Raw genomic sequence first — 21,809 nt, 5'->3', positions numbered from 1 at the left:
ACAATATTGGTGCAATTTCAAACGGATCCGTCCCCCATTGACTTTCAATGTAAAGTCAGGAGTTAATATACCATAGGATCGGAGTTTTCTCCAATCCGATAGTATATTTTAACTTGAAGCGTCCCCATCACCATGGGAACGCCTCTATGTTAGAATATACCATCGGATTTGAGTTAGATCGTGAAACTCAGATCCGACAGTATATTCTAACACAGAGGCGTTCCCATGGTGATGGGGACGCTTCAAGTTAGAATATACTGAGAACTGTGTACATGACTGCCCCCTGCTGCCTGGCAGCACCCAATCTCTTACAGGGGGCTGTGATCTGCACAATTAACCCCTCAGGTGCTGCACCTGAAGGGGTTAATTGTGCATATCATAGCCCCCTATAAGAGATCAGGGGCTGCCAGACAGCAGAGGGCAGACCCCCCTCCCTCCCCAGTTTTAATTTCATTGGTGGCCCCCCCTCCCTCCATCTGTTGTATTATTTTCATTGGTGGCACAGTGTGCGGCCCCCCCCCTCCCTCCCTCTATTGTATTAATATCATTGGTGACCAGTGTGCAGCCTCCCCTCTCCCCCCCCCCCCACCCCCGATCATTGGTGGCAGCGGAGAGTTAGAAGCATCATACTTACCTGCTGCGCTGTCTGTGACCGGCCGGGAGCTCCTCCTACTGGTAAGTGACAGATCATTAAGCAATGCGCCGCACAGACCTGTCACTTACCAGTAGGAGGAGCTCCCGGCCGGTCACAGACAGCGCAGCAGGTAAGTATGATGCTTCTTACTCTCCGCTGCCACCAATGATCGGGGGGGGGGAGAGGGGAGGCCGCACACTGGCCACCAATGATATTAATACAATAGAGGGGGGGGGGGCGCACACTGGCCACCAATGATAATACAATGGAGGGGGGGCTGCACAATGTGCCACCAATGAAAATAATACAATAGAGGGAGGGGGGGGCCGCACACTGTGCCACCAATGAAAATAATACAATAGAGGGAGGGGGGGTGGGGGGGGGCGCACTGGCCACCAATGAAATTAAAACTGCTGTCTGGCAGCCCCTGATCTCTTATAGGGGGCTATGATATGCACAATTAACCCCTTCAGGTGCAGCACCTGAGGGGTTAATTGTGCGGATCACAGCCCCCTGTAAGAGATCGGGTGCTGCCAGGCAGCAGGGGGCAGTCATGTACACAGTTCTCAGTATATTCTAACTAGAAGCGTCCCCATCACTATGGGAACGCCTCTGTGTTAGAATATACTGTCGGATTTGAGTTTTCACAAAGTGAAAACTCAGCTCTGAAAAAGCTTTCATACAGACGGATCTTCGGATCCGTCTGTATGAAAGTAACCTACGGCCACGGATTAAGGACGCGGATGCCAATCTTGTGTGCATCCGTGTTCTTTCACGGACCCATTGACTTGAATGGGTCCGTGAACCGTTGTCCGTCAAAAAAATAGGACAGGTCATATTTTTTTGACGGACAGGAAACACGGATGCGGCTGCAAAACGGTGCATTTTCCGATTTTCTCCACGGACCCATTGAAAGTCAATGGGTCCGCGAAAATAAACGTCGCAACGGCCACGGATGCACACAACGGTCGTGTGCATGAGGCCTAAAGGGGATGCACCACATTCAAGTTAATGGAGCCAGCACCCTGCTGTGAAGGGAAAACTTAGGGACACACGGGGTTAACTCTTCACCCCCTCATTTTCAGGATTGGTGGGGGTCCCAGAGGTTGGTCCGACCATAAAGTGGTGGCATGTCCTAACAATATGCCATCACTTTATAGGATGTGAATTCCCCTTAAAGGGGTGGTCCAGGACTCCGATATTAGTGATTTGTCCTCAGGATAGGTCATCAATATCCGATCAGTGGGGGCCAGATTTCGGTGGTCATGTGCCTGAGCGGGCGCTGCGACACCTTTCCTGGCCTGTGACGTCACGTCCATTGGGCACAAGGCCTTTCTGCAGTTCAGTCCCTTTCAAGTGAATATACAATGTACGGTGGTCCGAGCACTGTGGCCCCCTCAGGTAGCTGATCGGCTGCGATACCGGACGTTGTACCCCTTGCCAAATCTGATATTGAAGGCCTATCCTGGTAATAGTATATGAGTCCCGTAAACCCTGTGTTTCCATAAAGCTGCACCAGGTGGCCACAGTGAGCACAGCGTGACATCTGTGTTCCATACTGTGGTGTTATGCAGGAACATTCAGCAAATGATAAAGAACTCTGCCCCTCACCTCACACCCCTGTCGTGTTTTAGGGCCTCAGATCGTGGTCAGCGTCTACGGACCGGACGTCTTTGGGAATGATGTAGTGAGGGGCTACGGAGCAGTTCACCTCCCCTTTACTCCAGGCAGGTAAGTGTGTCAGTGGGTCCATGTATAATAGGATTTGGGGGGTGAAGGTGCCCTTTAAGAGCAACCTTCCCAGGATTAGTACTTTTCTGAGTATGAGTAGTAGACAGGCTGAGTCCCTGTCATTCAGAATTTTGGAGCCGTCACACACTGAACTACAGGATAGTAGAAGTAATGTATGTACACAGTTACTGCACCAGCAGAATAGTGAGTGCAGCTCTGGAGTATAATACAGGATGTAACTCAGGATCAGTACAGGATAAGTAATGTATGTACACAGTGACTGCACCAGCAGAATAGTGAGTGCAGCTCTGGAGTATAATACAGGATGTAACTCAGGATCAGTACAGGATAAGTAATGTATGTACACAGTGACTGCACCAGCAGAATAGTGAGTGCAGCTCTGGAGTATAATACAGGATGTAACTTAATGATTTTCCTATTTCATGACGTAAAGTCATAGTTTTATTAAAGACACAGAGGCGAGTATTGCTTTCTCCTTCTTTACTGAACCACCAATAGCAGCAAAGAGAAAAAATTTACATATAAGGAACCATAGCAACCAAGGTCCCTCCCCACTGGCCCCTATAATAGGCCGCTCTTCCTCTGTGACTTCCTCTTTCTTTGAACATCTGGTGCTGACATCCCGAACATCCCAACGATAACTCCGAACTGAACCGACATCACGAACATCACAACGATGACTCCAAACTCTAACTGGAACAGACAGTCCAACGCCCATGAAGCGCAATCAACTAGCCAACCAGGCTAAACTGCAGAACACATCCACCGGAAAACACGGCATCCTGTAACGGAAAGACTTCATCCTGGAAAATAAAACAGACCATAGGCCTAGGTGAAACAACATCTCAAGACAGAATGTCCAGACGCCACCTTCGCCACTGGAAAAACAGGTGACAAGTGACCGAACACAATAAAAATTGTAATAAATAACATGAAATACAATGTCAATGCAAGAACATTAGGACAATAAAAACCTAAACACAATACCTTAAAGGTTAATAATACATAGAGGCAATGATACATGACCCCTGTAACAAAAAACCGCGAGAAAACCCCAAGGGAGGGAATAGGGTGGGCAATACTCGCCTCCGTGTCTTTAATAAAACTATGACTTTACGTCATGAAATAGGAAAATCATTAAGTTTTACAGCAAGACACGGAGGCTTCGTATTGCAAGTTCAAAGCCCATCAATGATCGAAGCAAACAAATTAGATGGAGGGCGGAAATAGAACTCCCTGAACGTGGTAACATTGGACCAATCAGCCAGACGCATAACATCCTCCAATCTGGCTCCCGACACCGCCAAGGCGGTGGCAGAGGCCCCACGCGCAGAATGGGCCGTGAAAACAGAAGTGTCAACACCCGCTAATGACATGACCCATTTAAGCCAGCGTGCTAACGTGGGGCTAGAAACCGGTTCAAAAGGATGACGAATAGAAATGAACAGCTGAGAGCTGGCCGGAGACCGATGCGCCAGCGTCCTGGACTCATATTCCTTAAGGCACACCACTGTACATAAGATCGGAGAGGCAGGAAAACTGGGGTAGGACACGAAACGTATGCTGGTCTTGGTGCGACGCGAGATGTTGAAAGTAACCCCCTCCGGGGTAAAGGAACGCGCGCCGTGATCAAGAGCCCTCACATCCGAGACCCTCTTGCACGAAATAAGGCAAAATAACGCCAACAATTTAGCTGACAATTGCCTAATTGTGAGGTCAGAATTCCCGGGCCAGGAGGCCAAGAAGGTAAGGACCAGGGAAACGTCCCATGTTGTGGAAAAACGAGGACGCGGGGGACGAGATAAACAAGCCCCCCTTAAAAGGCGAGAAACCGAAGGATGTTGGCCAGCCGCGACGCCCTCGAAACCCGCATGGGTAGAAGAAATAGCGGACCTAAAAGGTTAATGGTCCGATATGCCTTCCCCGCCTCGAAGAGAGAGGTGAGAAATTCTAGCAGGTGGGTTACAGGTGCCGAAACGGGATCCAAGTCCCGTTCCACGCACCAGTTAGCCCAAGTTCTCCAGGCTGCCCGGTACGACTTCCTAGTGCCGGGAGCCCATGCACTGTCCAATAGCTGTCGAGTTGCTGCTGAAACTCCCTCGAACGATCCAGGTGTCCGGAGATCCGGCATGCCAGCAGCCGCAGGGATCCGTCGAGTAGAAGGGGATGTTGTAGACCCAGGGGGTTGTGGAGGAGATCCGACCGGGTCGGGAGAAGTACAGGAATCTCCACTAGTATCCTCAGCAACGAGGGGAACCAGACCTGAGACCCCCAGAACGGGACCACCAGAACTAGGTCCGCCTGCTGACGAATCACCTGCAAGAGTGTCCTCGGAATCATCGAGAATGGGGGAAACGCGTACAGACGGGATACCGACCAATCCTGGAGGAACGCATCCAATGCTAATGCCTCCGGGTCCGGACGCCAGCTGTAGAACCGGGTGAGTTGTCTGGTCAGCCGTGATGCGAACAGGTCGATAGACATCGGACCCCACAATTCCGAAATTGCTGAGAAGACCAGAGGATCCAACTGCCAATCGCTGCCATCCGATAGGTAGCGCGAGTTCCAATCCGCCTGAACGTTGTTCAGCCCCGGTAAGTACTCAGCCTGGACCATGATGTCTCTGGATAGGCAAAATGTCCAAAAGTCTTTGGCCAAACGAGCCAAAGTCGCTGAGCGAGTGCCCCCCAAACGGTTGACATACTGGACTGCTGATATATTGTCCATACGTAACCTGATGCACGCGTTGGCGATCCCGTTGGAAAAACTCTTCACCGCAAAAGATCCCGCCAGGAGCTCCAACGCATTGATGTGCAGGAGGGACTCCTCCGCTGACCAGGGGCCCCCCGTGGATACACCATTGCAATGGGCACCCCAACCCTGGAGGCTCGCATCCGATTCTATGGTCAATTCTGGCAGGAAGCCGAAAATCGCTCTGCCGTTCCACGCCTCCAGATTGGCGATCCACCAACTCAACTCCTCTCGGGCCTCCGAGTCCAGCACCACCGCGTCCGCAAAGGATGCACCGGTCCGAAGATGGGCGATCTTCAGTCGCTGGAGCGCACGGTAATGTAACGGGGCTGGAAACACCGCCTGGATGGACGAGGCTAATAGACCGATGATGCGGGCCAGGTGACGCAATGAGAGATGGGGTATGAGGAGCGCATGTCTCAATTCTTTGCGGATCGCCCGCAACTTTGCCGTCGGCAGACTGAGGGACTCTGAGAGAGAATCCACCGTGAATCCCAAGAATTCCATCCTCTGAGCCGGGATGAGGCAGGACTTCTCTATGTTGAGGAGGAATCCGAGATCTGAAAGCAAATCCGACGTCCACTGGAGATGTTCCAGTAATCTCACCCTGGATTCGTGCATCAGAAGGATGTCGTCCAGGTAAATGATTAGGCGGACGCCCCCATGACACGACTGGACGCAGCAACTTGGTGAAGCACCAAGGAGCTGAAGACAGTCCGAATGGCAGACAGGTGAACCTCCAGACCTCGCCGTTCCACCTGAACTGGAGCAGGTCCATGGACTGAGTGGCCACTGGGACCGTCAGGTAGGCATCCTTCAGGTCCAGCTTTACCATCCAGTCCCCAGGAACTAACAAGTCCCGAAGAAGATGGATCCCATCCATTTTGAAATGCCGGTAGCGAACTACCGCATTCAGCGTGCGCAGATTGATAACTGGCCTCATCTGTCCACCCTTCTTCTGGACAAAGAAGATATTGCTGATCACAGCCCCTCGTGACGGGGACGCTCGTTCGATCGCCCGCTTCTGTCTGAGGGAGCACAACTCTGCGTCGACAAGAGCGCAATCTGGGTGTGACAGGGGGACAAGTGGCGGGGAGGGAACAAGGTAGGGAGACCCCGTGAGCTCTATGTGAAATCCCTTGACTGTGGTAAGGACCCACGGGTCTGAGGTAATGAGACTCCAAGCGTGGGAAAAGCGCTGGAGTCTGCCCCCTACACAAGGCACCATAGAATCCCCGGTCTGGGGAACACTTACCCAAGGGTCTGCGATGGTTGGGGTTGCCCCGGAAGGAGCGAGAACGCCACTGATTTCCTCTGGAGGCGAAGAAGGGAGACGGGTTACGTTGCTCCTGGAAGGATGGACGATGTCCACCAAAACCTCTATTTGCTCCACGGGCCTGGAAACTAGCACGGCCGGAAAGGCGGCCCCTACCACTGCCGGCCCGATGAGAGACCCGACCCTGGAATACTCTGCGCATCGAGCTCTGGGCCTTGTCAAGCGCAGTAAAGGTGCCCACAAAACGACTCATGTCTTTAATGAAAGACTCGCCGAAAAGGAGGCCCTGGGCCTCCTTTCCCGCTTCAGTGAGCGCTAGATTAGCCAGCTTCGGGTCTATCTTGAATAAGATTGACTTGCGCCTCTCAATCGCCACTGCCGTATTGGCGTTACCGGTAAGGCAAATGGCCCGCTGGGTCCAGCCCCGTAATTCCTTGGGGTCTATTTGGGATCCCTCATTCCTAGCCGTCTCGGCCATCTCCAAGATCTTGGTCAGTGGACCAAGGACATCTAAGATCTTGTCCTGGCAGCTGCGGAGAGCTGAATCCAGGCCTTTCTTTGAGTTCCAGCCAGTCTTGGCCAGAAATTGCGCCATCTTGGGGTCTACTATTGGGGTGTCACACACCTTATTGGGTACTACTGGTCTGGGACACTCTGCCCTGAGCTTATTACGTGACTCGCGGGTAAGCGAGTGACGGACCCAATGCTCTAAGTAAGCCCCCACATGGGGAGAGGGGAGCCATTCCGCCGAACGCGGATGATGTAAGGACTCAGGGTCGAACATAGGTTCTCCTGAGTCGTCTAACACGACCTCAGAACGGTTAGCATAGCTAGAGGACGCCACATCCTTGGCAGAGGAGGCCGCCGTAGCGGAAGTCGAGGGGCCCTGAATTGGGGGGGGTGACATCCTCCTCTGTCCCGTAATCCATGTCTGCAAATGCCTCCTCGTCTGAAGCTCTATCAGAGTCAGACAATTCCGTTAATTGCGCTCTCGCGCATTTCCATGTCCGCGCCCGTTCTGCCTGGCGGGAATAGGCCCTTTTCCGTGAGCTAAGCACGGTCTCTGGGGTGGCAAGATGCGCACCAGTCACAAGCTCCTGTGTCGCAGGAGGGTCATTAGAGGTAGGCTGCAGTGTGGCAATGGGGTCCTGCAAAGGTACAGTGAGAGGTGGGACGGACAGAGCCTGGGTAATGGTTTGTGAGAGAATGGATGACATGGAGCCCATGGCTGCCATAATAGCATCCGATACAGAGTGCTGCAGGGCCAGCGCCTGTGCATCCACCTCAGTGGAGAGACATCCTTCAGAGGGTGAGGGGGGCCTACTGGCCGTCTGAGGGGGAGTAGTTGATGACATCCCTACAAACTGGCCTGATTGAACTGTAAACCGCACTAATATTAAACCCACAGGGTGGGAAGAGGTCACCTGAGAGAAGCGCTGCAGTGTAATGAGCAGGGGAGCAGGAGCCGCCGACCGAGCCGTGTGTAGTGGCCGAATGTCTGGAGGAAGCAGGAAGTGCTGTAGCTCCGCCCCCAAAAGCCCGCGAATCGTGGCAGCCAATCCCAAGATGGCCGCCGCTCTGGGAGCGTCAGGGATGGTACGGCGGTTCAAGGGGACAGAGGACCCGCCCACTGAGCACCGGGAGCCGCGCTAACAAGCCGGTAGGTCCATAAGGGTCCGACTTAGTTGGGCAGGGTAGCGAACTCTCCCTGGGATAAGGGAGTAGGAAAAAGAAAAAGGGGGCAGATGCGGGAAAGCGTCCCTGGAAGCATCTAGCGCGGTGATAAGGGCAAGGGACTAGAGTAGCCGCCCCAGCCAGAGGCAGGCGCAAAAAACAACAAATAGGGGCGCTGCAGGCAAGCAGGGTTAGTCACCCTGGGGTATACAGCGCACAATAGACACCATACATCAATGACATAAGCAAAGAAGAAGATGTACTTAACTTGGTGGCAGCAGCAAAGAAAGAGGAAGTCACAGAGGAAGAGCGGCCTATTATAGGGGCCAGTGGGGAGGGACCTTGGTTGCTATGGTTCCTTATATGTAAATTCTTTCTCTTTGCTGCTATTGGTGGTTCAGTAAAGAAGGAGAAAGCAATACGAAGCCTCCGTGTCTTGCTGTAAAACTCAGGATCAGTCCAGGATAAGTAATGTATGTACACAGTGACTGCACCAGCAGAATAGGTAGTGCAGCTCTGGAGTATAATACAGGATGTAACGCAGGATCAGTACAGGATAAGTGATGTAATGTATGTACACAGTGACTGCACCAGCAGAATAGTGAGTGCAGCTCTGGAGTATAATACAGGATGTAACTCAGGATCAGTACAGGATAAGTAATGTATGTACACAGTGACTGCACCAGCAGAATAGTGAGTGCAGCTCTGGAGTATAATACAGGATGTAACTCAGGATCAGTAATGTATGTACACAGTGACTGCACCAGCACAATAGTTTTATTTTTGCTGGTTGTTAGTGGAAGTAGTCAGCAGGTTTGTTGGCAGACATACCTCGTCTTAATATTTATTTGCTGTGCTTCTGTGCATTATTTCATTATTCTGCTTTTTCCAGGCATAAAAAGACGATTCCCATGTTTGTCCCAGAGTCTTCCTCCAGGCTTCAGAAGTTCACCAGGTAAAGTAGTGTCACATCTCTTACATATGACCTCTGCCTGCTCCGGTCAGTATTTGTCACCTACCTAAGAAGGGACAAGGTTACCCCTCTGTGTACGCGGAACGGTCTCCCGCAGGTATAGTCTGCGCCAGGGCTGTACCCCACAGGTGCTGAGAATATAAGATGCCAGTGTGCGATGCAGAAGCCGTAGCCTGTGAGCTGCAGACACCTCAGTGATGTGGGGGGCCTCATTAAAATCTGAAAGAGAGGCGAGCATCATTCACCTCCCAATATTATATTTTTCTGCTTCCGGTAATATTTTTTATTTTATTTTATTTTAATGATTGATATATGAAACAAATGCATATCAGGAGTGGATCAGCGTGCGCCATTCTGCACCCCCGCTGATCAGCTCTTTCCTGAAGCCTCCGTTGTTGAATGCAGTGTATTCGCCATGCTGGGGTTCTGCGCCTCAGATCGCTTTGAAGTGAATGGTAGATGAGCAGTGCGGCATCCGGCATGCCCATTGCACTTTGAATAGAGCTATTCCTCCCTCTTCAATCACAGCCCAGTTCCAGAGCAGGAGTCTGAAGGGAAGAGCTGATCGGTGGGGTTGGGGGGTGTTGGACCCTCACCAATCGGATATTAATGACCTACCCTAAGGATAGGTCATCAGTATCCAGAGCCTGGAAACCCTCTGTAATGATGGTTTCCAGAGGTTGTATAGTATGTTACTGGTTCCTGTTACTGGTACGTTACTGGTTCCTTAATGATATCACTGGTTACCACAGGTCAGATAGTACCTTTGTGATGTCACTGATTCCAAGAGGTTGAATATTGCATCTGTGATATCACTGATTCCAAGAGGTTGAATATTGCATCTGTGATGTCACTGGTTCTCAAAAGTTGGAGAATACCTATGTGATGTCACTGGTTCCCAGAGGTTGGATAATACCTCTGTGATGTCATTGGTTCCCAGAGGTTGGATAATACCTATGTGATGTCACTGGTTCCCAGAGGTTGGATAATACCTATGTGATGTCACTGGTTCCCAGAGGTTGGATATTACATCTGTGATGTCACTGGTTCCCAGAGGTTGGATAATACCTATGTGATGTCACTGGTTCCCAGAGGTTGGATAATACCTATGTGATGTCACTGGTTCCCAGAGGTTGGATATTACATCTGTGATGTCACTGGTTCCCAGAGGTTAAATATTACATCTGTGATGTCACTGGTTCCCAGAGGTTGGATAATACCTATGTGATGTCACTGGTTCCCAGAGGTTGGATATTACATCTGTGATGTCACTGGTTCCCAGAGGTTGGATATTACATCTGTGATGTCACTGGTTCCCAGAGGTTGGATAATACCTATGTGATGTCACTGGTTCCCAGAGGTTGGATATTACCGCTGTGATGTCACTGGTTGCCAGAGATTGGATAATACCTCTGTGATGTCACTGGTTCCAAGAGGTTGGATAATACCTATGTGATGTCACTGGTTCCCAGAGGTTGGATATTACATCTGTGATGTCACTGGTTCCCAGAGGTTGGATATTACATCTGTGATGTCACTGGTTCCCAGAGGTTAAATATTACATCTGTGATGTCACTGGTTCCCAGAGGTTGGATATTACCGCTGTGATGTCACTGGTTGCCAGAGATTGGATAATACCTCTGTGATGTCACTGGTTCCCAGAGGTTGGATATTACCGCTGTGATGTCACTGGTTGCCAGAGATTGGATAATACCTCTGTGATGTCACTGGTTCCCAGAGGTTGGATAATACCTATGTGATGTCACTGGTTCCCAGAGGTTGGATATTACATCTGTGATGTCACTGGTTCCCAGTGGTTGGATAATACCTCTGTGATGTCACTGGTTGCAAGAGGTTGGATATTACCTTTGTGATGTCACTGGTTCCCAGAGGTTAAATATGACATCTGTGATGTCACTGGTTCCCAGAGGTTGGATATTACCACTGTGATGTCACTGGTTCCCAGAGGTTGGATATTACCGCTGTGATGTCACTGTTTCCCAGAGGTTGGATATTACCGCTGTGATGTCACTGTTTCCCAGAGGTTGGATATTACCTGTGTGATGTCACTGGTTCCCAGAGGTCGGATATTACATCTGTGATGTCACTGTTTCCCAGAGTTTGGATATTACCGCTGTGATGTCACTGTTTCCCAGAGGTTGGATATTACCGCTGTGATGTCACTGTTTCCCAGAGTTTGGATATTACCTCTGTGATGTCACTGGTTCCCAGAGGTTGGATATTACCGCTGTGATGTCACTGTTTCCCAGAGGTTGGATATTACATCTGTGATGTCACTGGTTCCCAGAGGTTGGATGTTACCTCTGTGATGTCACTGGTTCCCAGAGGTCGGATATTAACACCAGTTTCCAGTTCTTTGGTGATGTCACTGGTTTCTAGTTATAATTTAGCGCCTTTGCGGTTCCCGCACCCTCATGTGTCACTTTAACACACAACCTGCCCCTGTTAATAATAAGCCATCACTCAGCAGATGTGGAACCTTCTTTGTATCCTGAAGAATGGACATAGACAACGATGAGCACTGGTCAGTCCACCCTCCGCAGACCAGTCTGCACCACTGAAGAATGACTCTGTATGCACGCTGTCTTGTGTCCTCTGAGCAGACAGAACAGAGTACAGACACGCGCTTTATCTCATTATTACCAGCCCCAGGAGGGAGCAAGAAAGGACCTCGGCAAGATGAGTCAGTTTTGATTGCATGTTTAGAGAGGGCACAGGACCGGGCATTTCATCTTCACTGAGCACAAAAACTCCTTTAGAAACCTCTGAACAATACAATACAGTACACGGCGTTCTCCGCATTTCACCGCCATGTCAAGTTATGTCTGAGGCCGCACCAATAAAGTTCTGATTTATTATAAGCGAGAGAGAATATAGCAATAGCTGCAAAATGCTTGGCATTTTTCATGTTTTTCCCCTTTATTCATTGAATATCCGGCACGCCGGCTGCCGATGAATAAAACATTGGTATTCTCCGTGCGAGGAGACGTTTTGTTCCAAACCATTACAGTCTGCGACCCTGATCTATAATACCGCACCCAAATGAACATGCCCGTGCACACTGACTGGCCCATCATTTATTTCTTAAAGGGCACCTGTCGTTTCTTCAAACTCTTGACATGTCAGAAGTTTCGATCCGGGTCCTGTCATCCCACCGGCCGTTGAGATGAGCTCTGGGCCTTGATTTGGCTTTGCTCGGCTCTCCTAGGAGCATGTGATGTATGGACCCATGTCTTCTATGGACCTCCGAGGAGATCTGAACCAAGCAGAAGGGGCACAGCAATCAGCTCAGCACTTCTGTCCCTTCGTTTGAGCAATCTGTGGGGTCTCGGCACCAGGACCCTCTCCGAACATTACCTCTGATGTATTACTATGACTATAGGTACCCTTTTAAAGAGCTCCTACCAGCAAGATCTAGAAACAGGCATATTGCCTGGTAGGGTTAATCCTGCTGAGCAAATAGAGGTCTGTCTTGTGAAAATCGGTTGTGTCGTTCCCAAGATAAGAATGCTTGTATTCTTTATGCAGATAAGGGCTTCAGTGCCCCCGAGGGACGGGGTCTAGTCCTTGGTGCTGACCACGCCGCTTCGGTCTTACACCGCAACCAATTTTCAGGCATCATTTTAATCAGCAGGCTCAACTCTACCAGACAGCAGCCTAGTTTGATGGGGTCGATCCTGCTGGTTTGTGTTCTTTACTATATTGTTATAAAATTCTGGCTGCCTGCAGTCACCACTAGGGGGAGCTTATGAGCTCCCTGCAGATTTTCATCATATAGTTCAGCGCTCAAACCGTATGCAGTGAGCTCCCCCTATTGGCGGCTACAGGTAGGCAGAATTATGTCATGTAGCCTTATGTCTAGGCAGGGGATTTTCAGCTCAGAACAACAGATTAGTACTCAGAGGTGGACCTAGGCTTTAGGCCGGGATCACACATGGCAGTTTTTGGTGCAGTCCAGCTTTTCATTCAAAAGGAATAAGAGGTATAAAGCGAGGGTCTCTTCCTTTCGGATCCACTTCTTGCTCAAGAAACTTAGGCCCCTTGCAGACAAGCAGGGCAGCTCCCGGCCTGACCTCCCAGCACTGACGGGGGTCACATAGCATTAAATTGATTTATGATGCTATGTAACCCTTACAGTTCTGGAATATATTAGATGACACTGACATAATGCTGTTAGTGTCATCTAATACATTCCAGGACTGTAAGGGTTACATAGCATCATAAATCACTATAATGCTGGGAGGTCAGGCCGGGAGCTGCGCTGCTCGTCTGCAGGGGCCTTAAAGAGGTCCTCTGCAGAGAATCCATTTCCTACAAATGCCATTGAAACGGCACAATGGCTCCAGCTGTATTCCTGCTCCTTCCCATAATTCCTTGGGGGAATGGCCACCTTTTACATGGCGCTGCTGGAACATTTGCCAAGCTGCCATCTTGTGTGAAACCGTATTGAAAACCACGCAATGAATCTGTGGTAGCACACCGGCGCTGGGACCGACGCGTGGCTGTACACAGCGAGGCGCGAGCCTCGTGTGCCTTGGTGGTGTCGCCGTGGGGCTCATAATATGTGGTATGATGAATGGCATCTCATTAACCCTATGTGAGGGGTGCCGCCCAGCCGGCCCGCAGTGACATTGAGTCTGCACAGTGAACGCTGTAAGAACAGTGGCAGAATTTTCAGTGTTTTTGTTTTTTCATTCCCATACCATTCTTGAGCACATTCCATGTTCTCGGCCCCCAGCCCTGTTTCCGGCAGTGAGTGGCGGTGCTTTTTTCTCCTGTAATAGCTCACTTCTCCTCCATGGATTATCTTTCACCAGATATAAGCCCCTGACGGACGCTGCAGGATGCCATTGCTGCTTTATTATTACTTGCTGAAGTCCCAGGGGGTCTTTTTGTAATATTGCAAATGAAGTGAAGATGGGAAGTGGTTGCGCAGATTCTCAGCAGTGGGGCGGTGGCGGAGCAGTGTCTGTGGTATCCGGGCTGCGTGGGAGGACTCCGTAAAGGGCAGGCGTGAAGTCCCACAGAGAGGGACCGGGAGACGTCTGTGTACCGCACTGGACGTCCTCGTGTGGTATTTATAATGCTTGGTAGGCGGGAATTGTAATTAGTCTCTTTGTCTGCAGTGTGTGACAACCTGTTATCTACTGACGAGGTAACGGCGCAGCAACAGAAACTCAGATAGTGCCCATTGTATATGGAAACCTCTATACTAGAAGCCGGATCCATGGGTGTCTCTAATAGGGTAGTAGGTGTTATTCCCATACTGTGACATCACTGCGTGCATTATCCATGTACTGTGACATCACTGCGTGCATTATCCATGTACTGTGACATCACTGCGTGCATTATCCATGTACTGTGACATCACTGCGTGCATTATCCCTGTACTGTGACATCACTGTGTACATTATCCATGTACTGTGACATCACTGTGCACATTATCCCTGTACTGTGACATCACTGCGTGCATTATCCATGTACTGTGACATCACTGTTTATTATCCCTGTACTGTGACATCACTGTGCCCATTATCCCTGTACTGTGACATCACTGTGTACATTATCCCTGTACTGTGACATCACTGTGTACATTATCCCTGTACTGTGACATCACTGTGCCCATTATCCCTGTACTGTGACATCACTGTTTATTATCCCTGTACTGTGACATCACTGTGCCCATTATCCCTGTACTGTGACATCACTGTGTACATTATCCCTGTACTGTGACATCACTGTGCCCATTATCCCTGTACTGTGACATCACTGTGTGCATTATCCCTGTACTGTGACATCACTGTGTGCATTATCCCTGTACTGTGACATCACTGTGTACATTATCCCTGTACTGTGACATCACTGTGTATATTATCCCTGTACTGTGATATCACTGTGTATATTATCCCTGTACTGTGACATCACTGTGTACATTATCCCTGTACTGTGACATCACTGTGTATATTATCCCTGTACTGTGACATCACTGTGTATATTATCCCTGTACTGTGACATCACTGTGTATATTATCCCTGTACTGTGACATCACTGTGTATATTATCCCTGTACTGTGACATCACTGTGTACATTATCCCTGTACTGTGACATCACTGTGTATATTATCCCTGTACTGTGACATCACTGTGTATATTATCCCTGTACTGTGATATCACTGTGTATATTATCCCTGTACTGTGATATCACTGTGTATATTATCTTTGTACTGTGACATCACTGTGTACATTATTCCCGTACTGTAACATCACTGTGTGCATTATCTCTATGCTGGCTGTGTGCGTTCTGCAAAATGCGGAATGCACATGGCCGGTACCCATGTTTTGCGGACTGTCATGTGAATGGACCCTAACACTGTCTAGTCAGTCTGGCAGAGGTGGGATACACCCAGGTGATAGGGGAAATGGTAACACTAGTTGTCAATGTAATGATTTCCAGGAGGAATAACAGAGGAACGGCACAATGCTGTTTTATAGATGCTTCAGACTTGTTAGTTCATGGGGGGGATAGAAGATTACAGGTCAGGGGAGCGGACAGGTCCTCTTTAAGGTGGACAGAGATTACGTTGCTGTACGGAGCAGTCTCTTTTTAATCACCCAGGCTGTTCGCGCCGTCTTTCTAGCGCATTGTGTTTCTTGTGTGATCATCCCACGGCCGCCATAGATATGATCCCCGGCTGTGATTCTAAGGAGTCTGTTTTGCATTTGTTCCAGAAGACACAAAGAATGACGGACAGCGCCGCTCGTTAGGGGGGAAATGGCAGCAACGACTGTGAGGTTGGCCGGCACGTTGGGCGTTCTGCTGACTGAACAAAGCCGCCCGCCATTACACTGGGAGGTCGCGCTGTCCCGAAAGTGACAGGAACTGAAAATCGAGGCCAATTTAATTCCATGATTGCAAACTCCACATGAAAATGGGGAAAATAACACGACCAACTGTGGGGGCGTTACTGCGAAGTGATGGCGGAGCTGTGCGAGCATTTCCATTGTCATCATTTAAAGGGGTTCTCCAGGAATGATTTCAAATGACAGCCAGCAGCCTGCCCTAGAATGTGAGCCGGACTGGTTGCCAAAACTTGCAGAGCCGTCTAGCGGGTGAGGGGGCATTGCCGTACTACATACACGCTGCACTGCTCTACAACAGATGGTAGTGATGCGATCCTGCCTATGATATGCCGTCATGGCTGAGCAGCCTGACAGGAGCATTCACCAATACGCAAGTGCCAGAGAGTCGTGTGCCACCTCACGCCCACTCTGCAAGTGGAGGAGACCGTTCCTGCTCACATTCTAGGACAGGTTGCTGGCAGACATGTTAAATCATTCCCGGAGAACCCCTTTAACCGCTATCACTGCAGTCAGAGCTGCCTGCTGGTATATGTGGACCTTTGGGCTACAGTCACACTGGGCCCCCGTCTAACCCGGCTCTTGGCTTGTTTACCCAGATCATCATGAGCCCCCTCAAGATCATTGGGCCCTGAGAGAGGGGTCACTGACATGCACTTGTATGTAAAGTACATTTGCATTTATTTTTATGGCATATCATGGTTTAAATCTGCAGATCCTGATGATCTTCTCCATTCGAAGGCAAAGCTACTTAAAGGGGAAATGATTTGATGTGTGGTGAAGTCTAATTTCAAGAGTGACAGATCAAGCCCCTTTGACACTGCCTGGTCACTACGCTTGGGGACACCCTGTGTATATAAGTCTAATTTAGACTCTATTTTTAAAATGTTTCTGTGGGGATTTGAACTCCCAACCATCTACATTAAAGGGAAGACTTAACCACTGGGCTATAGAGCTCAATGCTAAGTCATTGCTTTTAAACAATGACTTAGCATTGAGCTCTATAGCCCAGAGGTTAAGGTTCTTGCCTTTAATGTAGATGGTTGTGAGTTTAAATCCGCACAGAAACATTTTAAAAATAGAGGCTAAATAAAACTTAAATACACAGAGTGTCCCCAACAATGAAAAGTTTGATTTTTATTGAGAAAAAAAATTGGAGCAAAACGTAAAGTATGATCAAATAACACCCGTATTAACCCACACCAACCTTTTTAACTTGTGTAACCAGTATTTTTTGTTGGGAAAGGTGGCAACCCTAACAGCCCCCCGGCTCAGGACGTCTATAGGTCTATAGGATACTTTTCATCCCGATATTCTGACCCTCATAATTTTTTTATAGTTATGTCTATGTATATGTGTGGGGGCTAATTTTTTTCTGGACGATCTGTCGTTTTTGACAATACCATTTTGGGGTGTATATGACTTAATCACTTTTTATTAAATTTTCTTGTTACGCCATTCACCATATGAGCTAACTTTTAAAAATATTTTAATAGTATGGGCTTTTTTTTTCATGCGTCAATGCCTATAATGCGATAATTTTTTTTGTGTTTTTTGCTTTTTTCGTTTCTTTTTATTTTGGGGAATGGAGGTGGGCCACAATTGCTCCATTATTCTCTATAGAAATCACTATATCACAGTTCAGTGCTGCCATCTAGTGGCCTGAACTGGGATATACTAACAATGAGCCTGGAAGCCTAGTACAGGCTGCGGCTTATTTATAGAACAGGGTGCTTTCCCTGATCTCCGCTGGGGGGAAAGCGCGCCTGAAGCGGAATCCCGCGCTTCCGGTTTTTAACACTTTCAGATGCCATGAGTGAGGGGAATTCATTGCTGTGAGTGGAGGGCACATGTGGTGTATTCTGGGGCCATAAGGGTGAAGAACTGTTACACCCCATAAGCTTTATGGGGTGTAAATCTGTAAGGGAGGGCCGGAGAATGTAACTGTGTTGTTAATACATTATTACAAGATTTGGGGCCCCAGTTTTGATTTTGCCCAGGGCCTGCTCCTCAGTCACCCAAAAATCCATCAAGTGTAAAATAGTAAATAGAAGAAGGGGAGGAGGGGAGATGCAGCTGCAGCAGCTTCCTACCCAGACCGGGTAAGACATCTGATTGGTTTGGCCTTCTGTCACAAGAGCAGCCCACTCATCCAGCATGGAGAGCGGAGGAGAGATATGCATTTATAGCAACCAGCAGAAGGAAGGTAAAACATACACAGGATCTACAGCTGTCTGCTGAGGCTATCGATAGGCCCGCTTTAACATAGCTTGTGCTCTAGTTACAACCAAAGCTGTGTTCACAATTTTACTGGTTGTCACTTTGCCTCAGTCAGAAATGTACGCAGACACATGGCCATCCATCATTTAAGCCGAGATCCCATAATGCACTTCACTTTGCTTGATTGTATTTTGGGAGATGTGTGTGTTGTTGTTTTTTTTTTATAATTTAAACTACGATGTAATTGCATATTATTTATCGATCATTTATAACTTTCCCGTTGCAGTGTTTAGGTGCCACATGTGGCTCTCAGCTCCCCTTTCATGTACCTTGCCAGCTATGATATTATGGTGCACTAGTGGCAGCGTATTATTTAGTTACCCTTTAAATGTAGTATTTAAAGGGTAACTCAACCCTTATAAAAAAAAAAGAAAAACATGAAGGGGCAGAAGCACTGCCCAGGATCCTTTCGGCTTTCATTGACTCTGCTTGGCTTTTCGTGAGCATGGAGTGTGGATCCATTGAAAGTATATAGGACCTGCACCCCACAGACTCGTAAAGCCAAAGGGGCAGAGCTTTCTGAGCAGCGCTTGTGCCCTTTTGTGGCTTTTTTTTTTTTTTTAAGAGGTTTGGGTACCCTTTAAAGATGGATCACAGCCTACAAAAACTTGGGGACCTCTGATCCAATGCATCTAAAAAATAAATAAATAAATAAATAAATTGTAAAGAGTTTAGGTTAATCGGTATCTACAGCTCTTATGCAGACCTGTATGTTTCCATGGTTACAGACTACAAACAAACCCGGTGTAGTCTGATCCTACCGTCATGTTACTCCACTTCTTTTTCTTGATAACACTGGAGGCAGTGTAGACTCCACAAGTCTCTAACACATAGTTATGCATAGGAGCTGTATACATAAAACAGTGAGAAATTGGAAATCGAGTCTGCTCACAGAGTTGCTTCATTTTTTTATTTTTGTAAATTCATTGTAAAAGTGAACATACCCTTTTAAGCACCTTCCACGAGAGAACAAGCTATAGAGTCCATTAATTAATTGTTAGGATACGAGTCACATCCTCCGGGGGGGCGCTAGGCTAATACAGAGCGCAGCGGCTCGGCTCCCACGCCATCCTGTGTGGTCTCATATGCCGCTTTGTTATAATGAACTTTATCACAGGGAAACGCTTGTGACATTTCTTCATGCCAGCCTCTAAATTCTAGCAGATTTAAACCCAGCAGGGGAGGCTCCAAGCGCCTGCGACGTGTGCTTTAAGAACATTTTTCATTTGTTTATTTTTTATCTTCCGGCATTTAGAGCTGTTAAAGGAATCGTTAATATTTTACAACCGTGAGCGATAAACAGAATTCTTATTACACTCCTCCTAATGTAGAGTAGTTTATTAAGCTGCTGTTCCTAAAGGGGTATTCCATCACTCAGGCAGAAGAAGACCTGCACGTGTGCACTGTGTGGGTATAGAATTGTTGTTTGATGCATGCAGGAACCGGTGGATGTCAGTCATCGGAGAGTGTCATCAGAAAACTAGCGCACGTGGGTCATCGAAAAGGAAACTAGAGCATGTGGGTCATCGGAGAGGAAACTAGCGTATGTGGGTCATCAGAGAGGAAACTAAAGCACGTAGGTCATCGGAGAGGAAACTGGCGCATGTGGGTCATCGAGAGGAAACTAGCACATGTGGGTCATCGGAGAGGAAACTAGTGCATGTGGGTCATCAGAGAGGAAACTAGCACATGTGGGTCGTCGGAGAGAAAACTAGTGCAGGTGGGTCATTGGAGAGGAAACTAGTGCATGTGGGTCATCGGAGAGGAAACTAGTGCATGTGGGTCATCAGAGAGGAAACTAGCGCATGTGGGTCATCAGAGAGGAAACTAAAGCACGTGGGTCATCGGAGAGGAAACTAGCGCATGTGGGTCTTCGGAGAGGAAACTAGCGCATGTGGGTCATCGGAGAGGAAACTAGCGCATGTGGGTCATCAGAGAGGAAACTAGCACATGTGGGTCATCAGAGCGGAAACTAGCGCATGTGGGTCATCGGAGAGGAAACTAGAGCATGTGGGTCATCAGAGAGGAAACTAGTGCATGTGGGTCATCGGAGAGGAAACTAGCACATGTGGGTCATCAGAGAGGAAACTAGCGCATGTGGGTCATCAGAGAGGAAACTAGCGCATGTGGGTCATCAGAGAGGAAACTAAAGCACGTGGGTCATCGGAGAGGAAACTAGCGCATGTGGGTCATCGGAGAGGAAACTAGCGCATGTGGGTCATCAGAGAGGAAACTAGCGCATGTGGGTCATCGGTAGCCGCTTCTCACTCATGGAGGTGCAGTTTATACATTTTCTTCTTGCCTTCTTACTAGCCGGTCGGTTGTACTCTGTGGTGCCTCTGGAGATGACAGTTTTCTACTTTCAGATAAGTCTTGTCTTTTCTTATTGTTTTGTGTTTGTTATTTTCCTTGTTGTTTGTATCTGGGCCTGAGACAGAGACTTCCATTTATCCATCTGGGGAGGAATGGGTTGTCTCTGGTCCTAACCTTATTCCAGGGCCTTATAGGGATATAAGGGCCTAGGTATACAGCATATGAATATTCCTACCTTCAAGGTCTATTCATATTCTATTCATATTGATAGGTAGTCAGGGCCCGGATAAGGGTTGTTTAGGAGGTGACCTGTTTCTTCCCTAGTTTCCAGGCCCAGTTACTGTTCCCCTTCCCTCCTGTGTTTAGTGTGGAGTTTTTTCCCCCACACTGATCGTGACATTATAAGGGTCCATTCACACGTCCGTAGTGTATTGCAGATCCGCAATACACCCGGCCGGCACCCCCCATATAGAACTGCCTATTCTTGTCCGCAATTGCGGAGAGATCTATTACATAACGTACCGTATTCCTTTGACTCTTTGGGTGAAGAGACTCCTGCGCTTATACCTAGGGATGAACCCATGCAATTAGGGGTTAGCCACTCCTGGATCTACTTGCAAAAGTAGGAGTCGCAAGCAGGGAGTGTTTTTTTTTCTGCGGTCAAAGGGGTCATTTTATCAATATATGTCCAGGCATTCAGCGTCAAAAAGAGAAACAAAAAGGGACGTCTAAATCCCATCTGACTATCGGAGGTGTGAGTGGGGAGTCAGAGAATGTGCATTTGTCTTTTGCTGGTAGTACCCGATGTTTCCTGACTGCCGAGGTGGCGCTAGAGTCAAAAACTGTGGAAATGGAAGTATTTATCGACAGCGGGGCCGGGGTGAACCTGATTGATGCTCAGTTTGTTCGCATGCACGGGTTATCACCAAGTACATTAAAAAAAGACATTCCTGTATTTGCTATTGCTTCTGCCCCTCTTACTCAGAGGTGCCACGGTATTGCATGATACAGATTAAGAGTGGGTGACTTTCATCAAGAAGTTATCTTGTGTTTTGTCTGGGAAGGTCTCCCTGGCACCTATGGTTCTGGGTTTACCGTGGCTTCCCAAGCATAATCCAACTATCGATTGGCAAGCTAGGCAGATTCTGGATTGGGGGGACTATTGCATTGATAATTGTCTCAATACATCCTTTTCTGTGGTTACTACTAGGGCTGCACCCTCTTTCATATCCGAGTTTGCCGATGTGTTTTCTGAGAGAGGATGTCAGGATTTATCTC

At 48.4% G+C, this 21,809-nt stretch overlaps 1 protein-coding gene across 1 annotated transcript in view; it reads left to right on the top strand.

Annotated features, from left to right (window-relative positions):
* The window catches only part of B9D1 (B9 domain containing 1), a 46,956-nt gene that overhangs the window by 8,451 nt on the left and 16,696 nt on the right, over positions 1-21,809 (top strand). Inside the window, exons 4-5 of the mRNA XM_040441295.1 lie at positions 2,269-2,365; positions 8,980-9,042. Of these exons, the coding sequence (XP_040297229.1) occupies positions 2,269-2,365; positions 8,980-9,042 (160 nt within the window). The remainder of the gene's footprint in view (positions 1-2,268; positions 2,366-8,979; positions 9,043-21,809) is intronic.

Source organism: Bufo bufo, chromosome 7 (genome assembly GCF_905171765.1).
Source record: "Bufo bufo chromosome 7, aBufBuf1.1, whole genome shotgun sequence".
Classification (NCBI taxonomy): Eukaryota; Metazoa; Chordata; class Amphibia; order Anura; family Bufonidae; genus Bufo; species Bufo bufo.
This window is presented reverse-complemented; position numbering and strand designations above follow the sequence as displayed.